A 23,321-nucleotide genomic window follows, 5' to 3' on the forward strand; every position below is an offset into this window, starting at 1 on the left:
TCGCCGTAAGGTAGGCGCTCGCTACTATTTAGACCTGTTGCAGTTGGGATTCCCGTTGCAGACGCGGCTTGCTTGGCAACGTCTTTTCCAACGTGAATTACAACGACGTCGATTCGAAATATTTAAATATTTACATAGCATTCGGGGTGAACTACGTTACGCGAAACTTTGCAACACCATTTGAGAAATCTATTTGTGCAGACTTGGTGTTCCGTTCGAGCAAAAGCAGAGAAATTATGATCCTTCGTTAAATTTAATGTAATCAATCAGGAACGCTATACAGGTGAATGATCCTGTATAACGTGTGAATAGTCAGAAATAGACATTATTTCGCTCTTGGCATTGATCGCGACATAAACAAATTTTGTTTATTTTGCAGAAATCAAATTTTATCGTGTAACAGCATAACTATACATATGTAATTTATAACTGCACATTACTTCCTTCTATTAGTTTCACGCCAAGTTTGATAAAGGGATACACGAATTTACAATTAGACGCTTCTAAAATTGTTTAGTAACAGCATCGAGCAGGAATAAAAAAATATAAATGGATGAATAAATATACCCAAAAGTTGAAATTATGAAATGGAATGCATCATTATTTTCCTCCCATTTTTTATTTTACATTTTCTGAACAATCAAGTAGATTAACTATAAATAATAATCGTGAAATTAAAGTCATCGACTCGTCGTATTTTTTCTTAACCGATTTCTATCTAATCGATTCAATCAATTCGGTAACGAAATTTATCCTGAAACTCGGCCCATTTCGCAAATTTCGCCTTAGTTGTACGCGATTATCGGCGCAAACTCCAGTGAATAATGGTGAATAATAGGTCGGAGATGGAGTAGGGTCGAGTAAATAGGGTGGCCTTTATTCGGGCGATCCTGAATGAAACTTGGCCACTTGGCAAGCCGAGGCACGTCATAAGATGCACCGTGGAACGTCTGAGGAAGAAGCGTGATCAAACGCGTAACATTGTTGGATGGAACACTTTAACAAGGCAAATTTTACCGTGAAAACATATCTCGGCCATGATTTAGATCGTTCTCCAATGAAAGTTAACGTTACGTTAGCTTGGAAATTTTGAGTAGCAGGAGAGGAAACTTTTAAATGTTGCTATCTCGAGAGCAATGATTTTTCACGTCTCGTGTTCTCCATCTCGATTTATCTGATTGAAATTTACGCAGAAGAAAATTTTTTTTTCAATTTCGATCGTGTAGATCATCCGACAATTTTATTTTCTTTTTTTTAAATTCGATAAAAGTTTCAAAAAAGTAAAATACGTTCGTTGGATTTTGTCTTCAAAAATTAACATACGAGAGAAAAGTTTCCAAATCCTAAATACATTTTGCAAAACCATTGTCACTCTTCCAATCCAAGGAAACCAGCGCCAAATTACCACTTGATCCGATTCTTAGACCTCGAAACAATAATTCGAATTCACTTCATAGCCGATCGATCGTAAACTTATCCATCCTCCCCTTCTTCAAACCTCCGAAATATCAATCGAAAACCACATTTCGCCATTTTGACGTCACGCGTCAAGCGTGAAACGAATTCGTAGAGTTTCGCCTCGTTAATCGAGAGAAGCGGGATCGTTGCTCACGATCCAGGGACAATTTGGGACGAGTTGGCTTATCGAGCGAATAGAAAGGGAGAGTGTGGACGAATTGGACGACGAGGGTAGGGCAGCTAATGCTTCCGTTTTGGTTTCTGGTCGATGCCTCTGGCGTCTCAATTAGCGAGACACCGGCTCTCTCTCTCTCTCTCTATCTCCTCCTCCTCTTCAAACCACGTTGGTTGGGTGCTCGGTCATGCTCGACGCCGATTCGTGGCCGATTCTCGAAATAGATCCGCTTCGTTGTCCGTCCTCTCACCACCTTATCCTTTCTCCTCCCTTCCTTTCGGCCCATGAATCTGCCGCGAATTGATAGCTCTCGTGTCGTACGAGTCTTATTTGGCTTCGTTCCGTGTGAAATCGATGAGGACGGCGCGGTATAAACGATTCGAGAGAGGGTTTGAAAGACGGGTGTAAACGATGGTTGTTTGATGGAATGTTTTAGGGAGGAGCGTGAATTATTTGTGGGAAAAAAAAAATAAATAAATTATTTGAAGGAAGGAAGGAAAAATTCAGGAAAATGGCTAATATAATTCGTGGAAATGATTTCGAAAGGAAGTTTGTTGTGGATTAAGTAAGAGAGCGCGTATAGGAATAAAATTCAAATAGAGTATGAACTTTGAATTTATGTCTATTGTGTGATATATATATATTAATACGGAGATAAGTAAGGAAGAGTGAAAATGAGAGTTTTAGAGTTTTGTTGATGTACGTGCGTAGCTTTAGAGGATCAAATGACTCCCTTGCATACAACTACATTAAAGATAAACAATGCATAATTAGCGAAAGTTGTCGAGAGAGGAAAGTTTAGAAAGGAGAAAAGGAGGAATTTTAGAGAAAAGAGGATGTGGAAAGAATGAGCTCGTAGAGAGAAAAGGGATATCAAAAATTTAATGAGATATCTTTAGAGAGAAAGAATTTCTTGTGTATTAATTATTATTCTTCACATTTGATTTAAAAAATTGTATAAAATATTTCACAATAAAAAATTTCATCACTGTTTTTATTTCGTGAAATGAACGATACTCACTCTTGAAACTTTCTTATTCTTTTTTATTTAAGAAATTATAATCGGAGAACTTTCTTCTTATGTCAAAAAAAAAAAAAAAAAAAAAAGCGAATAAAATTAGCATTGAACTGATCTGTAAAATATCCTTATTTTTATCCTTCGACTATCAACTATTCTCCAATCTTTATATCATATAATAATCTTTTTTCAAAGAATTTAATAATTTAAACAACAACAATCGAAAGATTTCTCTTTAAATCGATGCAATAAAATTTAGAAAAATTCCTTCTCCTCCAAAATTCGTTATCACGATTATGGCCAAAGATTAATAAATTAATCTTCCGCGTTTTTCACGAAATTGTGTATCCTCTGATTAATCCGTTCAGTTATCGCCTGGAACACCGTATTTTATTTTTAGAGCGAAAACAAAAGCAATTTGCTGTTGCTGAGGATTAATACGATTGTTCGATGGAGAGATCCATCACGGAAATCCTTGTTTCGTTTCCGGATGGATACGAATTCTTGGTCACCTTGGTGGAAAATATTATTTATGAAGATGATATTTTCGAAGATATTTATTGGATGGGAACTAATTCGAGCGCTGGGCGCGCCGGGGTTTTCACAGAACTATAGATTACACAGCTCGGACATTCAACGTTATTTGTTTCACTTGGAACTTTCTCACTGTCTCTTCTTCCTCTTTTCTCGGCACCGTCCAATTATCCGTATTCTCGAATAAATCGATAATCTCTGAGAAGGTTTGACTGTTCTCGTTTTTTAAATTCCGGAAATTTTGAAAAAAAATATTTTTTATCCACTTTTATTGGAATTCACAGACTTTCTTGCGGAAAAAAGTCGATTAATATATTCGTTCGATGCATTATAAAATTATTCGACGAATTTTTCTTTTGTAATATTTCTCCAATCCGTGATATATTATTCTTCGTGTTGAATTTTTCCTAAAATCGTCATCGTCACGGATCAATACGAAATTGGAATATGGAGCTAGCCAGGAAGGGATATTCGATTAACTTAGCTCAGGGATTTTCGTTACATTCGATTCGTCGATGAACTCTGTAAACTGATCGTGTACTCCTAAACTTAGATCGAGCTTCTCTCTACGATACGTGGTTCAATTCGGGACGGAAATACGATGGTAAGTGGTGGCGGTGACAGAAAATCCTTGGTCAATTTTAATGGGGGTTTAGGCGCCAATATATCGCGTGACGAATCGTCGTCAGCTGGTCGCATAGGATCCATTACTCTCGTCATGTGACTTCCATTGTCAGCTCTAAATTGGGACTACTGGAGCCTTATTTCTCGTTGCGGATAATTGAAGAGTCGTCTAGGGGAGAGGGAGATAGAGCTGCAAGACGGAAGAAGAAGAAGAAGAAGAAGAAGTCGAGAAATTTTCTGGAGAGAAAAATTTGTGAGGCAAAAAACTGGAATGAACGAGCGTTGGTTACTCCAAAAGTTTTTTAAAATATGTATATCTTAAGAATTCGAGGAAAAGGTTTGTGGGATGAAAAAGAATTGTGATGAAAGATCTGGTCAAAGGTAAAATGAGCGAAATGAGTAAATTTTAAATTAAGAATTTAGAGGGAAAATAAGGTCTTATAAGGTGAAAGAGAAATTGTGAAATTTTCTAGGATGAAATTAATGCATTAAACATATATCGCGGTTAATTAAAAATAATTCAAAAGATAAAATTCCATGAAATTTAGATTCCTACTTAAACCTTTTAAATCTTTAATCTGTTTTTACGATTGGTATCGTAATTATCGAAATAACTTTATTTATCATATTTTTTTCCCCATCCAAATAATTAATTTATAATATCTGTATCTATAAATTGAATTATCATTTTTTTACAGCCAGGTAAATTTACTCGTAAATCTTAGTCATAATTTCCAACGATCGCCAATTACAAATTAAAAGATCCACGGTAATGAAGATCAATACCATGAAAATGATTCGACTTATTTTAATACAAATATATGCTAAAAAAAAAAAAAAAAAAAAAACGAAAAAAATATCGTACGGTTGTTAAGCCAGTGAATAATTGCGTTAAGTTCCTCGGGCAAATCTCGTTTAACGTGTACACCGGTAGATAAAAAAAAAAAAAAGAAGCAATAAATTGTAAATGTAATATTTGCATTGGAAATTACAGCCAATCCATACAGCGAAACATAAAAACAACCGGAACTATATTTATAACGAATAAAACCACAAATTATTCACGTAGATATTCCCTATACGGATATATATATATATATATTTCTCTCGAATAAAAAATGCAATAGTTTCCACGCGAGAAATAAAATTCAACTTATTATTATATTTCAGTGATAAAAAAAAAAAGAAAAAAAGAAAAAAAAAGAAATTAAATAAATTTTATTCAAAAAGGATCGCGTATTTTATTCGCTGTGGATACAATGTTTAAAATAATTAATTTTCATGTTTATTCTATAATAAAAATAAATAAAATATAATCGTATAAACTGTTCCACGTGTCTCGTAAATTATTCCGATTAAAATTCCACCGTGGCGGTGTATGCTTTATTATTTTATTCGCTTTTTGACAGTCGGAAAAGCGAGGACCAATGTGCGACAATCTTTCGTTTAAATAAACACGATGGATAATTAATTTTTAATGCTTGTTTTCGAAATATATGTGAAATCTTTCCCGCCATCGTAATTGGTAAATTTTCCAAAAAATTCGAAAAAGGAGTTATAATTTTCCATTGTGCGTCACGTTTCTTAAAAATTCTCCTTCCGCCACAATTTTTTTTCTTTAACACTTTTATCAAATATTCGATTAATTTAATAAAATCATAATCCTACATACAAAATACATTTCGAAATTTTATTTTTATTATTATTATCGTTAAAAAGAGAAGAAAAAAAAAATCGTAAAATCATGAAAATTACGAGGAAGAATCATCGGTAACGGCGTGCAAATATTCGTCCAATAGCCCGTTTTCAAACACGCCAGCCCAGTCTAAAAAATCCTTGCGAAAACATATTTTTAACCGTGATCGCACACATTGCAGGAAACGGGACATTGTTGCAGACAAATCTGCTCTCTGGATTGTAACTCAAAAGCTATTTGCGTGCTTACGTATTCATATATTCGGTTTGTCCATTCGGTCGAAAATAAATTTTATTCGTTCATCTCAAGTTGAAAACGAGCCGTGTGTAGATGTGGGTATCGCATCGTTGTGAATTGTTGTTTATTCGCGTTGAGATAGACGCGTATAAAATTGTCTCTTGATAACACGCATTATATATATATATATCGCGATATTTTCAATTTGCGTCCGATGCTGCGCACAGATGTGGACAAAGTTCCAGAAGAAAGCGAAGAAAATTGACAGGTTTTCAATTATTCGAGAATTATTTAGGATCAAAGTTTTAAACGAACGATATCTCTATTTAATTATTAATCAAGGATTAACGGTCCATTTAATGTTTAAGATTATAAGTTTTATGGGAGACTCGAGAGGAGGAGACCGTTTCGTTAAGATTAATTATTAATTCATCTCGGTATACACTCTGCAAAATACAATTTCTAAATCAATTTCTTCAAAGTCTTATGGAAGTTTCGTGTTGATCACTTAGATTGTTACAGCGGTCGTTTGTTTGTTGAAAAAGAAAAAGAGATTTTCCAGCAGAGATGTTTCTCCGGATACTGTTGATATTAAGATGAGCTGGAAACTTGGTGAATTTTCTTCGTAACTCGAGGCGTGGTTATTTATTAACTTCTTCCGAGGTATCTTCTACATGAAAACAAAAAAAGGAGAAATTTTTTTTTACTTTTTAAAAAGAAGTTGTCTGTTTATTTAACTTTGAAACGGAATTAGGAATTTTAGAAATATAAAATTTGCAAATTTTTTTTCGAAAAATTAGATTAGATTAATAGTAAAATTAAATTATGTAGAGCGCAGTTTATAATTCCTTGGAATTATTATTATTATTATTATTATTCATAAAAATCTTTCCGCAATTTTAATTATTTAACGCATGTTGCATCAAACGTTCTCACCATTTCCCCCCCTCGTTTTCAAACCACGCTACCTTTTCCATAAATTCAAACAAAGGTCCTTTCACATGGTCACTCGAGCCTGCTCGTAAAACAGCCAGATACGAGCTTAGTAGATACTTAACATCTCCGGGATAAGATTTACCTTTCTCTTTGAAGATTTTCTTACTCTTATAGCTTGATTTATGTTGGAATTCATGTTCGTACGCGATCCTTTACGACATAAAAGTAATTAATGAGGCTCGACGTTGTAATAGTTATACTTTGTTCCCGGACGATAAACCGGCAAATCATTCAAATTGATTGGTTTCTGGAATTTAAAATACGTGGATACTTTGGTCGCTCATTATTTTCACTTCGTTTCGTTTCATTAATTATAAATCATGTATTATATTTAAGTACATACGTATATTTTGCTCCACAAAAATTCGTATTTAATATATATTTATTTTGTTCAAAGACAACCTCGTCGTAACGAAAATTAATATCATTCAAACCGATTAATTTTCTGTTCCATTAATTTCCCCGATATAAACGTTCTTCGATCGAGCGCAGAGGAGTTTTGCACGTGTCGTAAACATCGGTGTCAGTGCTCCGTAGGTAAGGTGGCCTCCTGCCACGATCGCGGCGTTGAATAAAAATAAAAGATACCTTTCGCCCGAATGCTCCGTATTTTTAATCAAAAGGCCGCGCAGCCAGACGCAGGGGCGGAGAAGCGTTTACACTTTCCTCGATTCCGTCGAAAGTGTAAACCGTGGCAAAATAACCTCGTGACGGAAATAACGCGTTCCCGATAAAAAAGCTCGTCGTTACGTTATGTAATGATCCGCACGTGTCTGAAGTGTACGACGGTGTACACTTTCCCGATATTATTATTATTCATTTATTACTCCCCCCCCGGTTTGTGGATAAACCGCGATTCTTTTCCAGCTTGGATAATTTCCACGACGAGAAAAAATTTGTTTTCAATTCCATCTAAGGGAGAAAATGTTTGCGCGGTTTTTCATTCTTCTTGGAAAATAATCTTAAATCTCTATTTCTCGTGAGATTTTTTAAGATTTTCCTTCAAAAATCGAAGGATTACTCTTTGCTGCGATCGATATAAAATTAATATCGCGAATTTAAATAAGCTTTTTTCTACGTAAGATCATTGTGAAAATCAATTCGATTTTCGAGAAAGGAATTTTAATGGAAATTGATATTAATATCGAACGAAACGATTTTACGAGTTTTTAGACGATAAAGATTTTTGGTCAGGATTCATTTAAAAGTTAAAGGAAGAAGTATATATGGAGTGAAGACGAGGGCATGAAAAAGTTTTTTAGGTATGACGAGTTTACACGGTGTTGTACGAACTTGGTACTTTGCATATTTTCTTCTCTCAACAGTTGAAGAACTAATTCACTTTCTATTTATTTAATGACATATTTAATAACATGGAATCTTGTCTAATGATTAAGGTAAAAATTAACATTAGAAAACATATTGTTCTGAAATCTATATTAATATTCTCGTTTTAACACAAAAAGGCAGAAGATATTATTGAATTATTTTGACGAGTGTTTTCAATTATAACGATTTATTAATGGATAAAAGAAAATTATTATTTTTTAACAAGAGTTAAGAGAAATTTAAAATACTACAGCTTTTTTTTAATATAACACTGGAAAATTAACATTGGAGCGGAGCTTAAAGACATCATTGTAACAGCTGCGTGGATGGGATTCGTGAAAATTTTCATTGACTTTCGATCTTCTTCTTTCGATTAATTAAATTATTCCAATTCAAATCGAACCTGAAGTTTATTGGCAATAACAGAACACACGTAAATTGTATACAATTATTCGATACAACGTTTGATCAGATTTTGTGATTTAAAAGAAATTTATATTCCAATAATATCAATAATAACATTTATAAAAAAAAAAAAAATCTTATGAGAACGAAGCATGCGAAATTGCTGCATAAAAGTGGAATCACATAAATCATTATAAAATCATCTCTGGTGATAATCAGAGGATATATTTGGCGAGAGGATAAAGCACAGAAAGATCGCGGTTGCAGGGAACATCAGAAGCGTTTCAAACCAATAATCGTACAATTAGAGAAGTTCCTTGAACCCGACAACCCGGAATAATCCGAAGAATGCGAAGCTAATTAGAGAGTGGAATTAATTACTCGTGGAATGGACGTTGGCAAAATTGCAACCGAGGACACGCGCGCGTTTTCTTTGTTTAACTAATTGCGGTCCAGCCATCGATCACGATTTATTCGGTGAAATATTCGCGATACCCTTTTGCTACATGATCGATCGCAACCTGTTTCGTTCGAGATATTTCTTTGACGAGAATCGTTTGCTGCGATTACGTTAATTCACGTATAATAAATTTGCGTCGACTGCCTCGTTGCTGGAAAAGCGTCTTAAATTTTCCATTGAGGATCCATTGAAAATTGAGAAAAAGTTGCCTCTTATCGGGAGAGAAACGGATATCGAAAATTCTTTTAAAATTGTTATAAATTATGATTAGGAAAGGACAGGCATATATATAATTGGCATAAAGCTTTATTTTAAGAATCAAAAGTGTAGTTACAACAACGTGTAGCAAGTTTAAGTTTGCTACGTTAAGTTTACTCATTTATCCCTAGAGAAAAGAAGCTGCATTCTCTTGACATACTTATTCACCTGCAGAACGCAGAATTTAAAAAAAAGTGTTATCGCCAGCTCTATATTGTTCCACTAAATCCTCTTTCCTGTTTTTTTTTTTTACATGTTTTAATAAGAAAAGTTGAACGTTAATTCGCATAGAAGCCTTCCTCCCCCATCCCAAAAATATTAACAATTTCGTAACTCTTAGACTTTTAATTTTATTCGTGTAATGGAAACATTCGATCGATAATTCCATCGAATCTCTCATTTTTCTATTTAAATTTCCCGTTTACGAACTTTATGAAAGAACAAAAGAAAAATTGAGAATGAAAATGAGAGCAAGTATAACGGAATAACGTTCAATTCTATCTGAACAGTGAATTCTGTATTAGTGAAAGTTGTAATTTTCCTCAAGGTCGATATAATTTCGATACAAGAAAATCAAGACGCGGCAATCTGTGCCAAATTTCAAAAAAATTGTGTCTGCTCAACAGCCAAGATGTAAACCCCATCTGGCGGCTGCACCGGAAAAACTCTCGAAGCTTTCAAGTTCCCGCGAAAGCTTTCAGCCTGTGTTGCCATCTGGCTGAGTCTCGACGAACCGACGTTATGTTTATAAATAATCTATTTTGCGGTTGGTCACCGCCTTCGTTCCGTCATTCAACGAACGGTTGAATTGGTCTCTAAAATTTTCTCTGAAAATTTATATAGATTCCATCTAATCTCTTTCTTTCTTGAATATATAATATATTCAAATATCGCGTCAGAAGTTCTTTTTTCTTCTCGTTTCAAAGTTTGTTATATAATTTATCCTCTTTGAATTTGGATGATTGTTATTAGGATTTAGTAACACGAATACGAAGTATACCACGAGAAAGAGAATTATTCGTTCAGTATATTACTTAAAACGTATTGCAATTTACAATAAAATCCATTATTTATATATTCGATAGAAAAATTGCAAAACAAATTGAAAAAAAAATAATATATATTTTCTACGAGGGAAATGATCGCAACTTTAGTAAGAATTGGAAGAACGGTATATAACTTAGCAAGAAATAGAAATTTTCGCACAAACGGCTCCCTCGTGCGCGTTACTTAAAACAGGAAATTACCATATATCACAATACCATCTTCATTCGTATATCCTATAAGACGAGCCACGTGCAAATACTTGCATATATAATACTCTATCTAATAGCGAGATCCCTTACAATTTACACGTTAGCACGTGACAAATAAATTCAATATCAAACAGAGAAACGTAGAGATCCCGCACTTTAACAGATCATCCGGAACGATCGAAAATAAACGATGTTTCAACCTAATATCTCGATGAACCCGTGAATCGTTATAAATAAACCGCGGATATTTATGCATCCATGCAAAATTTAAGCGTTAAAAAAAAATCACAAAATATTCAATGTACAGTTCGCGCGATACGATATTCGAAGAGAAAGGCAAATATATTTTAATCTCCATTTCTTCAGCCGTGCGTTTTTAATAAAAATTTTACTCCGCAAAACGAATACTCCAATTACGAATAGATTTTATTTCAATTTATGTATACAATTCTCACTGTTTTATTCATATATTGTTTCTATTTATATTCTTCTTATTATAAATAGAGATTTGCCTTATTCCTCGAATATAATAACGCGTATATAATGAATAATAAATTTATATTTTTGTATATTTTTGCATATAAATAGCGATTTGGTAGAGAGACATCAACTAATCCTTCACTCTTTCATCCATATCTTCCTTCTCTCGTCTTGTTCTTTATCTATCCTTTCGAATCGTTAGATCAAATATAGAGGTCGGCACGATCATATTCCATCCTGGTTGCCAAAGAAATTTCGCACGACTTACGAAGAGGATTTGAATCTGGCTGCCTTCAACTCGTAATTCTACTCGTTTTCTCAAAGATCATCGTTTCCGGAATATCGTCGTGGTGGCTTCGTGACAATGCCAGATCTTTTAAAACCACGAATGAGATTTCGTTTTTCTTGTTATGTTCGAGTTATCGATATTTGAAAAAAATGAGTGGCAAGTTTCGCTTTATCATTCTCAGACTGTAATTCGAACTGTTTTATCTTATTATTCCTTTAAACGAAAGGGGTAGATTTAGATTGCACGTAGATTTTTGCTAATTTAATTTTATATTCTCATTTTTTACTGAAAGTGGAATTAAGTTGGTTATAAACTTCGCTGCATCACTTCGATATTTAGAATCAGAATGGATAATGTTTCAGTGAGTATCAGAATTGCATATTAAAAAAGATGAATGCAACGAAAGTCGCAACACGAGAATTTACGAAAGATATAAATAAACGAGGCAATTTTGGTATCAGTGTTTTCGCGCGGAGAGGAGGGAAGAAAAAAAGAGAATATAAACCGACGAGGCGACGAAAATAAAAATCACATTAAACCCGAGGAAAGGATAACTGAACTAACGCGAGAAGAAAGGTTCGAAAGAGGTAAGAAAATGGAAACGTACGAAGGCAGAGGATTCAGTGGAGCAGGAGAGGCATTGAGTCGGAAAATAGATGAAAGATGAAACAGAATTTTCTGCGGTAAAATCTAGACCGAAAAGGAATGGAAGAAATTGAAATAAGGTTGTTGGAAGAAATATAAGTGGGAAGAAAATTTCGTATTTTAGTTTTGTTAAAAAAAAATTGAATAGTTATTGTTTTTTTTTTTTTTTTAATTTTCTAACAAAACTAATTTTAAATGAAATCGATATTTAAAACATAAGTAGAATTAATCTTAAAGATTGAGAATTCCAATGTAAAATTTTCACTTTGTGAGATTGGATTATCACTGATACAAATTAATGTCCCATTTTCTGTATTTACAAATGATGGAAGAATTTTATCATAAATTAAATAATAGCATCTTATAGAAACATCTTATAGAATCTGAGATTGCAAATTTCTTTAAATATATCTAATAACTAATTATATGAAATATTCCATTAAATTTATCTTATTTTCAGTTGAAAATGATTCATTGTAAATTTGAAATCACAAGATATAAGAATAAGGGATAAATTATCCCCTAAGATAGTGCCAGATTGAATGGCGAGGAAGAAAGATGTTTGTGCGGAAAGTTAAACGAGCTTGGCTCGTGATGTGAAGTTTAAGATTACATCGATGCATTAATACCTTATTAGTCGCCAGTTTGTTAAACGTTGAACAATAAACGAGACACTGTAATAATTCTTCTTTTTTTTGTTAAATTATTTCAAATTTACAACAAAATTTTCGAAGCGTTCGTTAAACTTTTCTTACAAATAATAATAGAATTCACATTCAGAAGGTTGAATTATTTGAATATACGTGTAATTTAATGTTTGAAATTAATTGGGTTAAATATAGTTTTCAAGCGCGCTCAATGAGCATAAGTGCTTGTGTCAAAAGTCAAATATGAAACTTGTAGCAGTAACGGTCGAGTTTCTACGTAGAATTAAATTTAATTTACAGAATAAATTAAATTTCAATTTTTAAGCTTATTTAACTTGGGAATTATCGAAAGAGGAAACGCATGCGTGAGAATAAAAAAAAAAAAAGAAGAAACCGAATTACAAATATATATGGATTCATATTCGAGATGTATGGGATTGATTTTAAGCTGAATTATCAACAAATAATTAAAATTTATCCGAGTGAGTAACAATAATTTATTCAATGAACCATAATGGCAACTAAAAAATTCAATTAGCACAGTGTTATTTCATGAATGTGTAAAATATATTACATGGTCGAAATTACACGTTAATAATTAATCGTTTTATCATAGTTACTACTAATCATTATGAATAAGCATTTTAATTAGAACGTTGTTAATATTCATTGTACGTGTGCAACATTGAACATTTCTATAAATACGCGATATTGAAGTATCGTCCTATCTATTTCTATTTCAATTTTCTATTACTTCTTCTTTTTTTTCCGGACGAAAGCAAAGTTCTAATTTTATTACAATCTTTCTTTCTTTTAGATCTCTATTTCTTTCTTTTTTTTTTTTTTCTTTTAAATCGATCAAAAATAACTGAGGGTTAAATGATAATATTTTCGTACGATATAATATTTCATGGCGGATGTAAGAACCTTTTTTATTTAAGACGTTCGTGTAAAAATCGATAATACTTGTATTCTTATTTTTACATTCGCTACACATTGACGTATAATTACTACACTGTCTAGTTGCGAAAATTTATTATTTCTCTAGGAGAATTTTAAAAGGTGGTTTAAAATAAGGAACAATAAAAATAATAGATAAATCAACGCGTGAAACACGCATCAGACATATTTAAGAGAAATTAACAAGTTGAATTTCTTTGTAGTTCTATTATTTATAACACGATTCGATACTTATAATAAGATAAGAAAAATTTCTCCCTTTAAATCTCTCTTTTTTTTTTTCCTCAAAAGATACTATATTTTAAAAACTTTTTGCTATTAAAAAAATAAACGACTTCTATATTCTGCTTTCTCTCATAATAATAATTAAAGTGAATTGAATGTGATTATTCAATTATATCAAAAGTAATTATATATTCTACGTTGCATATTTCAAATACTTCCGTATCTTATACTTGTCTCTTTCCAATCTCCAATTATCCCAATTCCGTCAAAAAACATAATATTCGATATTCCAAAACTGAGAAATATCTTGTATCCGATTCGAATCCGATATAAAATCCACGACAAGCACTTCACCACTCCAGAAACGATTTAAATAAATCTTCGTCCCCGTAACTCCGCCGTGATCCTTCACCTTCCTTTTTTTTTTTCACGACAGCCGCGTATATAATCGCCGAATAAAATCGAATGTTTCGATCGCGAACGATCGTGGATTTCTTACGAATTCATTCACGCTCTCTCTCTGTCCTCCCCCCCCCCCCGTCGACGAGGCAACCCCACAGGAATCCGATTTACGAACGGATAACGCCGATATTTGATTTATCCTGGCTGGCCCGCCCGTTTGTTCTTCGATTCGCGTCACGCTCTCCCTCCTTGCGCCCCTGTTTGTTTCGTTTTTCAAAGGGGTGGCCGGGGTTTTTGTGCCACGCTCGCAATCAACGCCCTTTGTCTCCCTTAAAGCTGGAAAACTCGGCCTCGTGTCGGGGCCGATGAGAACCATCGCCGCAGTTTCCCACTGATAAATTTCGATCGAAAATTCGTAGCGGGTCGTGTGTATGGATCGTGTACGGTATACAGAGGAGGGAGGAGGGTGGAGGGAGGAGGAGGAGTGGAGAGATTGATTCGAGCTCGAGCGGGGGTTGATTGTGAGCGGAGGAAAAAATGCAGTAATTGGTCACGTTTAAAAAAGTAAAGTGGTGTGAGCGATGGCGATGAAGGTTTTTTTTTTTCTCTCCTTTTTTTTTGAAAGGATCTCGCGTCCGTTCAATTTGCGCGGGGGCATACGTAGGGTTTCCCGTTTTTGATAATTTTCGAAGGCGAGGAAGAATGTTTGGCATTGTTCAGGAGGATGAAATTAAACCGTGTGAATAGTCGCAGGGATATTTGGTCTGTCCATATTGGAGAAATTAATGTTGCTTATAATATATACTAATAACAATTGAGTTAACAATAATCAGATTATATAACTTCAATTGAAATTCTTCATTAATTTTCAATGGATTTTTATCAAAATGCTATTCCAATTTAAAGAAAGATTATAAAATAAAAGAAATTTATTATTTGTGTGACATACAAAGTTTTTGATAATTCTGGAAGTTGGTATTGAATTGTTTAGCAGGATAAAATTAAATTGTGTGAAATTAAATTGCAGGAGTATTTGGTCTGTCCATATTGAAGAAATTAATGTTTATAATATATACTAATAACAATTGAGTTAACAATAATCAGATTATATAACTTCAATTGAAATTCTTCATTAATTTTCAATGGATTTATCAAAATGCTATTCCAATTTAAAGAAAGATTATAAAATAAAAGAAATTTATTATTTGTGTGACATACAAAGTTTTTGATAATTCTGGAAGTTGGTATTGAATTGTTTAGCAGGATAAAATTAAATTGTGTGAAATTAAATTGCAGGAGTATTTGGTCTGTTCATATTGAAGAAATTAATGTTTATAATATATACTAATAACAATTGAGTTAACAATAATCAGATTATATAACTTCAATTGAAATTCTTCATTAATTTTCAATGGATTTTTATCAAAATGCTATTCCAATTTAAAGAAAGATTATAAAATAAAAGAAATTTATTATTTGTGTGACATACAAAGTTTTTGATAATTCTGGAAGTTGGTATTGAATTGTTTAGCAGGATAAAATTAAATTGTGTGAAATTAAATTGCAGGAGTATTTGGTCTGTCCATATTGAAGAAATTAATGTTTATAATATATACTAATAACAATTGAGTTAACAATAATCAGATTATATAACTTCAATTGAAATTCTTCATTAATTTTCAATGGATTTTTATCAAAATGCTATTCCAATTTAAAGAAAGATTATAAAATAAAAGAAACTTATTATTTGTGTGACATACAAAGTTTTTGATAATTCTGGAAGTTGGTATTGAATTGTTTAGCAGGATAAAATTAAATTGTGTGAAATTAAATTGCAGGAGTATTTGGTCTGTTCATATTGAAGAAATTAATGTTTATAATATATACTAATAACAATTGAGTTAACAATAATCAGATTATATAACTTCAATTGAAATTCTTCATTAATTTTCAATGGATTTTTATCAAAATGCTATTCCAATTTAAAGAAAGATTATAAAATAAAAGAAACTTATTATTTGTGTGACATACAAAGTTTTTGATAATTCTGGAAGTTGGTATTGAATTGTTTAGCAGGATAAAATTAAATTGTGTGAAATTAAATTGCAGGAATATTTGGTCTGTCCATATTAGAGAAATTAATGATACTTATAATATATACTAATAATAATTGAATTAATAACAATCAAACTATATAACTTCAATTGAATTTCTTCAGTTTTTCCATTAATTTCGAATGGATTTATCAAAGTGCTATTTATATTTCCAATTTAAAGAAAGATTCACAGTAAAAGAAATTTATTATTTGTGTGACAATAATAACAATTGAATTAACATTGATCAGACTATATATTCAATAAACTTAATTGAAATCCTTCAATTTTATTTTATATACTTCTATCAACTTCCAATGGATTTATTAAAATACTATTTATATTCATACTTATATTTATGTGGCATACAAAGTTCTTAATAATTGTGGAAGTTGATATTGAATTGTTTAGAAGGATGAAATTAATGTAATCTAAAATATACAATTGAATTAACAATAATCACACTATTCAATTGAAATTCTTCAATTTTATAGACTTCCATCAACTTTCAATCAAAATATTATATATATTTCCAATTTAAAGAAAGATTCGGATTAAAAGAAATTTATTATTTATTAGGCAATAATAATTGAATTAACAGACTGATCAGACTATACATTCAATAAACTTAATTGAAATCAATTTTATAGACTTCCACCAACTTTCAATTTATCAAAATACTATGTATATTTCCAATTCGAGCAAAGATTCAGATAAACTCATTATTATTGAAATTATTCCTTCGCAGCCAAAAGCTTCTCCAATCCTTTTCGTCCGACAATTCCTTGACATTGCACATTCCACGAATCCATCCTCGAGGCTCGCGCTATAAGAAGTTGCGGAGTAGAGCCGCGTATCGTGGGCCACGGCTTCGTGGTGGCCATCGTCGTCCTAATTATACGTGTTTCTCCGTATTTCTGGAATTAGACTGAGGATGGGGCGTGCGGTGTGTGCGGTTCACTCTCTCGCGGAGGCGTGTTTCTCAAGCTCAGTCGCGCGTGATCCACCTCGAATCGCGCATTCATCCACCACGAAGAAGCCAGACCTTACCGACTTCGTCGCCTCGTTTGCAGCGAATCGGCCTCGTCCGATGGGGCGTCCGCCCAGGTATCGATCCGTGCCCCGAGTACCGATCGATCGTCGATCACCATTCTGATCGAGAAACCTTCTCGAGGGACCACCTCTTCTCGCCCGCAATCGATAAACTCCGTCTCCTCCTCGATCTCCCCTCTCCCGTCACTCCATTCTTCACGAATAATCTCCGCGTACGATATATATTCAAAGTTACCAAGTGTCGGATTCAATTCGCCTAATCGTTGGATCGATTTAAATTAAATCGGATCCAAAAAGTGATCGCATCGAGTTCGAAGAAACGGAAGCCGATTTTGTGTCGATTATCGTGATTCAAGTGAAGGGATTACAATTGTTGTCACACCTCTTCCTCGCCGTATTTACGGCTGCTACGAAGTGAAGCTTGAGTTGTGAAAGTCGAAGAGGATCGAGAATGGCGACCACTCAGGTGTTCCAGGACTGGGACTCGCCCCACGAGACCATCAGCTCCATGACCAGGACGAGCACTCGTAAAACCACGACCACGACCAGGCGAGAGGTAAGCTTGTGAAAAATCCAGAACGATATGGGTGGTATTATGGTAAAATGGTGAATGGTTATTTTGTCGATGGACCGTTTTGTAAGAATGTCGGTGAAGGAGGTGTGGTGGTAGTAGTTATGGAGTGGGTCAGCTGCGAATTTATTTAAGTCGCGGAATAAGTTTGGAGACTGGTAAGCCAACTGTTTACAGTTGTGTTTCTGGTCGACCAGAGGCTGTTATGCAGACAGAAAATGTAACTGCGAGCTTTTGTGCAGTTTCGAAATTAGATCTTTTGGATAAGTTTGGAGAGTGTTTGTTTTTTGCAGTTCATGCAGTAAATACGACTTTAAAATGTTCAATATTTCAATCATTAAATTCTGCGTGGGATAAATCTTTGATGAAATGATGCTGGAGAAAACGTATTTTTTTACTACATATTATTAATAATTGCTTTTTCAATGCCAGTAAAAATTGAAAAGAAAATATTGTTCAATCGATAAAACTGCAACTCTTCTTAATCGCTTAATAAATATCGCATAAATCATAATTGCTCAAAATAATCGATCAAAAAATCTTTCACGAGATATCATCCTCCTCCGTTTTAAATATATACCATAAGAGACAAATTTTCTAAAAATAATTACGTAAAAATATCAACTTTTCATTCTTCCACCGCAAAGTGCTTTCGATATCTTCGCGTCCAAATAGTTTCCTATTTAAATCATCCGAACCGAAAGCATCCACAATTCCATCACCACGTGCGCATTTATTATTAACGATACCCTCGAAACCTGCAAACATTCACAAATTTTCCGAATCGATGCTCCACCGCGTTGAATCTAAAATTGGAACGCATCAAACGCAGCTAATATAATTCTAGGAAAATTCCAAATAACACATTGCATCTCTTCCTCGACATTCTTCTTCTTCTTCTTCTTCTTCTTAGGAGAAGCTGAACTTGTCGTACACCTTTTAACACGTAGCGTTACATAACCACGCCCTTTTCCACGCATTATTCGAGAAATCGTTTAACTCCATCGCTGCCTGAAAAACGTTGCCCCGTCAAAATACCAAGTATCGTCCATTGAGGGGATGATGGATCGACTTCCGGCCTCCGCCACGATCTCGAGTATTTTTCTAGAGGAGAAGGAAATCCTCTGTGGTATAAACTGTCGAGGTCGTTGATGTATGCTCGTTTGACGATTCGGTGGACAGTAATCGAGGCGTAAAATTGTCGTTGCGTGGAAATCAGATGGTCGGAGAGGAGGATTAATTGGATGGTTGAGAATTACGTCTATTTGAATCTCTTTTTAAACATGTACGGGATATGAAAGGGATGAAAAGGGATGGGAAGTTCGAAGTTTCACTGCTCGAAATTGAAAATTTAACTTAGGTCAAGGGAGTTGAGTTGGCTATCTTTTTACCTCTTACTTTAACAAGAGGTGTTGTTATTATACAATATCTTTTTTTTTTTTTTAGCAAATTTCCACGTTATTACATTCGATCGTCGAATTTGAAGTTTAGAAAACAGTTCTTGATTTCTATATTTAACTTCACGAGGACGAAGAATCGTCAAAATATTCAAATATAATATTATGAGATAAATATTCCCTCCCTCTAAAATCGATAGAATTTTAAATACGAACGCCAAGCTTTTCGACGTTTAATATCGTACGATCGTACGTGCGTCTATTTATTGAGGAAAACAAAAATTTTTTTAATTTCCATCCCCACGAGGAGTTTTAATTAACGACATTTCATTTCGGGAAACGTTTCATTAAAAAAGTATTTGCTGCACGTTTGTCCCGTCCATAATTTTATCTCTTTGTACAGCAAACGTTTGAAACAAAGTTTGAAATAATCGTCATCGATTATTATAATAAAAATGGGGAGGAAACAATTCTCAGCACAATTTGCTTTTAACTTAACCGAGTTTTTTTGGAGACGATGTTCTCCACCATTTATAGGAGAGTTGCCAGGATCCAAGGCCGACTAAAACCGTGGTAAACACCTGTGAAAATCGTGGACATGATGAATAATCTCTCTCTCTCTCTCTTTCTGTTTTTTATCCATTTACGTAGTTTTGATGAAAAATGAGAAACACGTCACATAAATATATCGATATCGAGATACTTTAAAGATAGATTTCTGAAAGAATTTTATCATAATATTTGTTTTATAAGAATTATGAGCAAGAAAGAAAATTTAATGGAGAATGGAAAAGGAATAAAGAATAGAAATATTCGTAGGAACAAATGTAGAAGATTATGGAACGAAGAATTATCCAAAATTTTGAGATAATTTTAAAATTAGGAAATTATTTTATTGTGAATGGAGCAGAATACGGAGTCGAAGTATTTTTCAATGAATCGAACATGTGAAATATCTCTTTTAAATATTTGGACAAATATTATTTCGTGCTGTTCAATAATTTGCATAATTATATCGAGGTTAAAGGTGTATCATTATATAAAATTCATGAATCATGGAAAGATGAATTTTTAGCATTTGAATAATTTCGTAAGAATTATTATTTATGGCTCATTTGAAACATTGTGCACGGTGCGTAGAATTATATACCCACGATCTACGAATCATCGAAGTTCCGTTTGTTTGTATTCATTTTCGTTGCCAGATTAGTTTTAAACAACATCATAAATAAATTAACGCAGTTGGATGGTTAACGCAATAACTTAATCATAATGAAAGATCGGAATATATCAGAATTCGGAGCAGTGGAACGATGCCATTGTTGGTCAGACACGTGAAACGTACGATTTTTAGAATGCCAGTCTTTGCTGCTTTCGAGATCGAGAAGAATAAATACTGATTCGTACAAATGTCATCTACAATATTTTTGGCATTGATACAATATTACGATCATTAATAATTACACGAAAATCTGGTGAAATATTTTTCATCAGATTTTGACTTCTTTATAACGCTAAGACAAGGAATTGCATTAAGATTATTGAAAAATATGAAAATTTTAATACATTAATTATAATCATTTATTACAGACTGATAGTTGATTTCACAATTTTCAATTTGTAGGAAGAATTTTTAATTAATATTCATCCCAATTTATCGAGTATATATATATTTAATTTCAACGATGACTTTTTCCCTTTTCATAATGTATGTATAATCGTTAACGATCGTTTGACGATGTTCAAAGAAAGAGAGATGCAAGCGTCTCCCTTCGTTTCATTTTTAGTCACTGGACAGATAAATCTATCGTTCGCATAAATTTAAGTTTAGAAATAGAAAAAAGAAAAAAAAAAAAGAGGAAACGAGAATGAATAATTCTTTTGAAAAATAACTGCTAGATCAACGTTCTTAGATCGAGCAACCTTGGTGATTCATATTACACGCTTTTTATATCCTTCGTCTATCGTTCTAATAATTCGTAGAAAAAAAAAAAGAAAAAAGAAGAAAGAAAATTCGATACAGATGGTTCAGTCCAAACCAAATATTAATCTTATACATTCGAGGCGAAGAGTGTTGTTGATGATAACAAGTTGTTGCACGTTCTTTCTATTCCAGTATTCACTTTTCTTGTACACCTCGTGTTTTTCTTGGATGGTCTTAGCAGAGCATGATCTTCTTATATTCGCCGTAGCTGTGTCGATGAGATAAGCGATCCTCTTCTGTTTGTCCTGTACTGTCTGCACCATTATTATATATAGCTCGAGCTGTTATTCTGAAGTTGTATTTGTAACATTGTAACTTCATCTTGGACATCTGACATCTAATATACGTCCCTTCTTTTTCACATTTAATTTCCTATTTTGCTTTTATAACTTGTACGCTAGAAAATATTGGTATTAGGATAAATAGAGGTTTTAATTTTCTGTAAATACAAACATCCATCGCAATCGTCATATATCATTTTCAATATTCAATTTTACTAAGATGTATATCTTAGCTGATGATATTTTCTGATTTTATTTTCTAACATTCGTAATAATTTTAACCCACAAGAAACATTGAGCACTCTTTTTTCTTTCTTCGTTATATTATAATTATCATCGACATTTGGTAAAGAGAGAAAAGAGAGAGAGAGAGAGAGAGAGAGAAAGAAAGAGAGACTATTATTATTCTGACGAGTATGAATCGTCGGTAAATTATTAAATTTGAAACACATCGCAATAGCATGGAATGCAGAATTAAGTTTGAATCGCAGTTTCTTGCGCAAAGGTAAAACGAATTAAAATCGTACACTGTTGTTCGATCACGGCAATGTGCCATTCTAGCCTTATCCTTAATCTTGTGACGCAAGATGGAATCTTTGCAAGAAATCTTAGACATAGATTTATTTATCATTGCACACCGACATTATCCCTGCCAAATCGACTTTTTTCTCTATTAATTTTTTTTTTTTTAATTTTTCACGAACTCGATGATTCCATTGTAGAATATTAACGGGCGAAATCGACGACATTTATCGATACATTGTTTCGAGTATTTTCTTTCTTTGTACGAGATATTCTAACATTTTGTTGGAAATTAAAGTTACACGTGTCGAAATCGTTATAACTTTATACCGTCGTAGATTATGATATTTACGTATCACGAGATGCACTCGTGATGAAATTTAATTTTGCTTCACGAAACTGAGAAATGATAAATACGCGCTTTGCACGGTTGGTCACAGAGCTTTTTTATCCGTGCACACGCTAAAGAATATTAACTCTTTTGATATTGAATATCAGGATTCGTATAAATATTAAATTCAGATACTAATTTATATATTCTTAGAGTATACAAAATAATTTACTTTTGAAATAAAAACAAAATTTTTTACATATTTATTGTTATCCACGGAATATTCACATTTTTTAAAAAATAATAATGAAAGTAATTCGAATCAAATTCAACAGTTTAAATTTTCACTTTCATTTGTAATTGAACAATATCGATATTCCAGGGTAAGATACACAGTGATAAATTAAATTGTACATCACAAATAGACGATCAAATCATCGCCCCAATATTAATAATAACTCGATCCCAACTTCAAGAGTATCCCTGTTAATCATCCTATTATTAATCATGGTATGGTTCCATTGCATACGCGCGCAACGAAAGCGTCCATTGCGTTTGCATCGCACAATTTTTCGTCGATCGAGAAAAAGCAGAGACCACTTTTGATCAGAAATTCTCAACTCGATCGATCATCGTATCTATATATACTACGAGCGAGCCTAAGGTCGTTCAACTCGACGTTCGTTCAACCAAAAAGTCGCCCCATGTAAACGGGGCATTATGAACGGGCGAACAACATAATACCATTGTTACGCCACATCTCTCCCTCTTTGCGAAGACGCGTTAAGAAGCCACGACGATCACTTTGGGAAAGGGAATGCAGCAGGCCTTAACGTCTCGTGGGTCGTCACCACTACAAACGAGTTGCTGTCGAGCGGACGAAAAGACGCGCGGCCCGAGGCCTCTGGAAATAGAAGAGTGACACAAGAGTGAAGGCCTGCGAATGCACCGTAAAGTTGCTTATTTTAAATAGGAGCAAACGCGCGATGCACACG

The 23,321-nt window shown here is 33.4% G+C and overlaps 1 protein-coding gene and 1 long non-coding RNA gene across 28 annotated transcripts in view; both read left to right on the forward strand.

The window, feature by feature from the left end:
• Positions 1 to 23,321, forward strand: part of tmod (tropomodulin) — a 254,205-nt gene that overhangs the window by 10,126 nt on the left and 220,758 nt on the right. For 9 of the 27 annotated variants that reach the window (XR_015291090.1, XR_015291081.1, XR_015291084.1 and 6 more), the window contains exon 1: positions 17,163 to 17,796. The exons of the other annotated variants lie outside the window; for them this stretch is intronic. Coding sequence is in view for 4 of the 9 variants with exons in the window: in XM_086904598.1 (XP_086760724.1) it covers positions 17,692 to 17,796 (105 nt within the window). In the remaining 5 variants the exon portion in view is untranslated. Of the gene's footprint in view, positions 1 to 17,162; positions 17,797 to 23,321 lie in introns of those variants that run through there. 27 annotated transcript variants of the gene reach the window in all.
• LOC147658858 (uncharacterized) lies at positions 11,204 to 12,474 on the forward strand. The gene is made up of 3 exons (XR_015291159.1): positions 11,204 to 11,576; positions 11,677 to 11,802; positions 12,321 to 12,474. It is a non-coding gene; the product is annotated as an uncharacterized LOC147658858 (long non-coding RNA).

This window comes from Apis florea, unplaced genomic scaffold (assembly GCF_048593485.1).
Source record: "Apis florea isolate Af1SG1 unplaced genomic scaffold, ASM4859348v1 contig_1615_pilon, whole genome shotgun sequence".
NCBI classification, from domain to species: domain Eukaryota; kingdom Metazoa; phylum Arthropoda; class Insecta; order Hymenoptera; family Apidae; genus Apis; species Apis florea.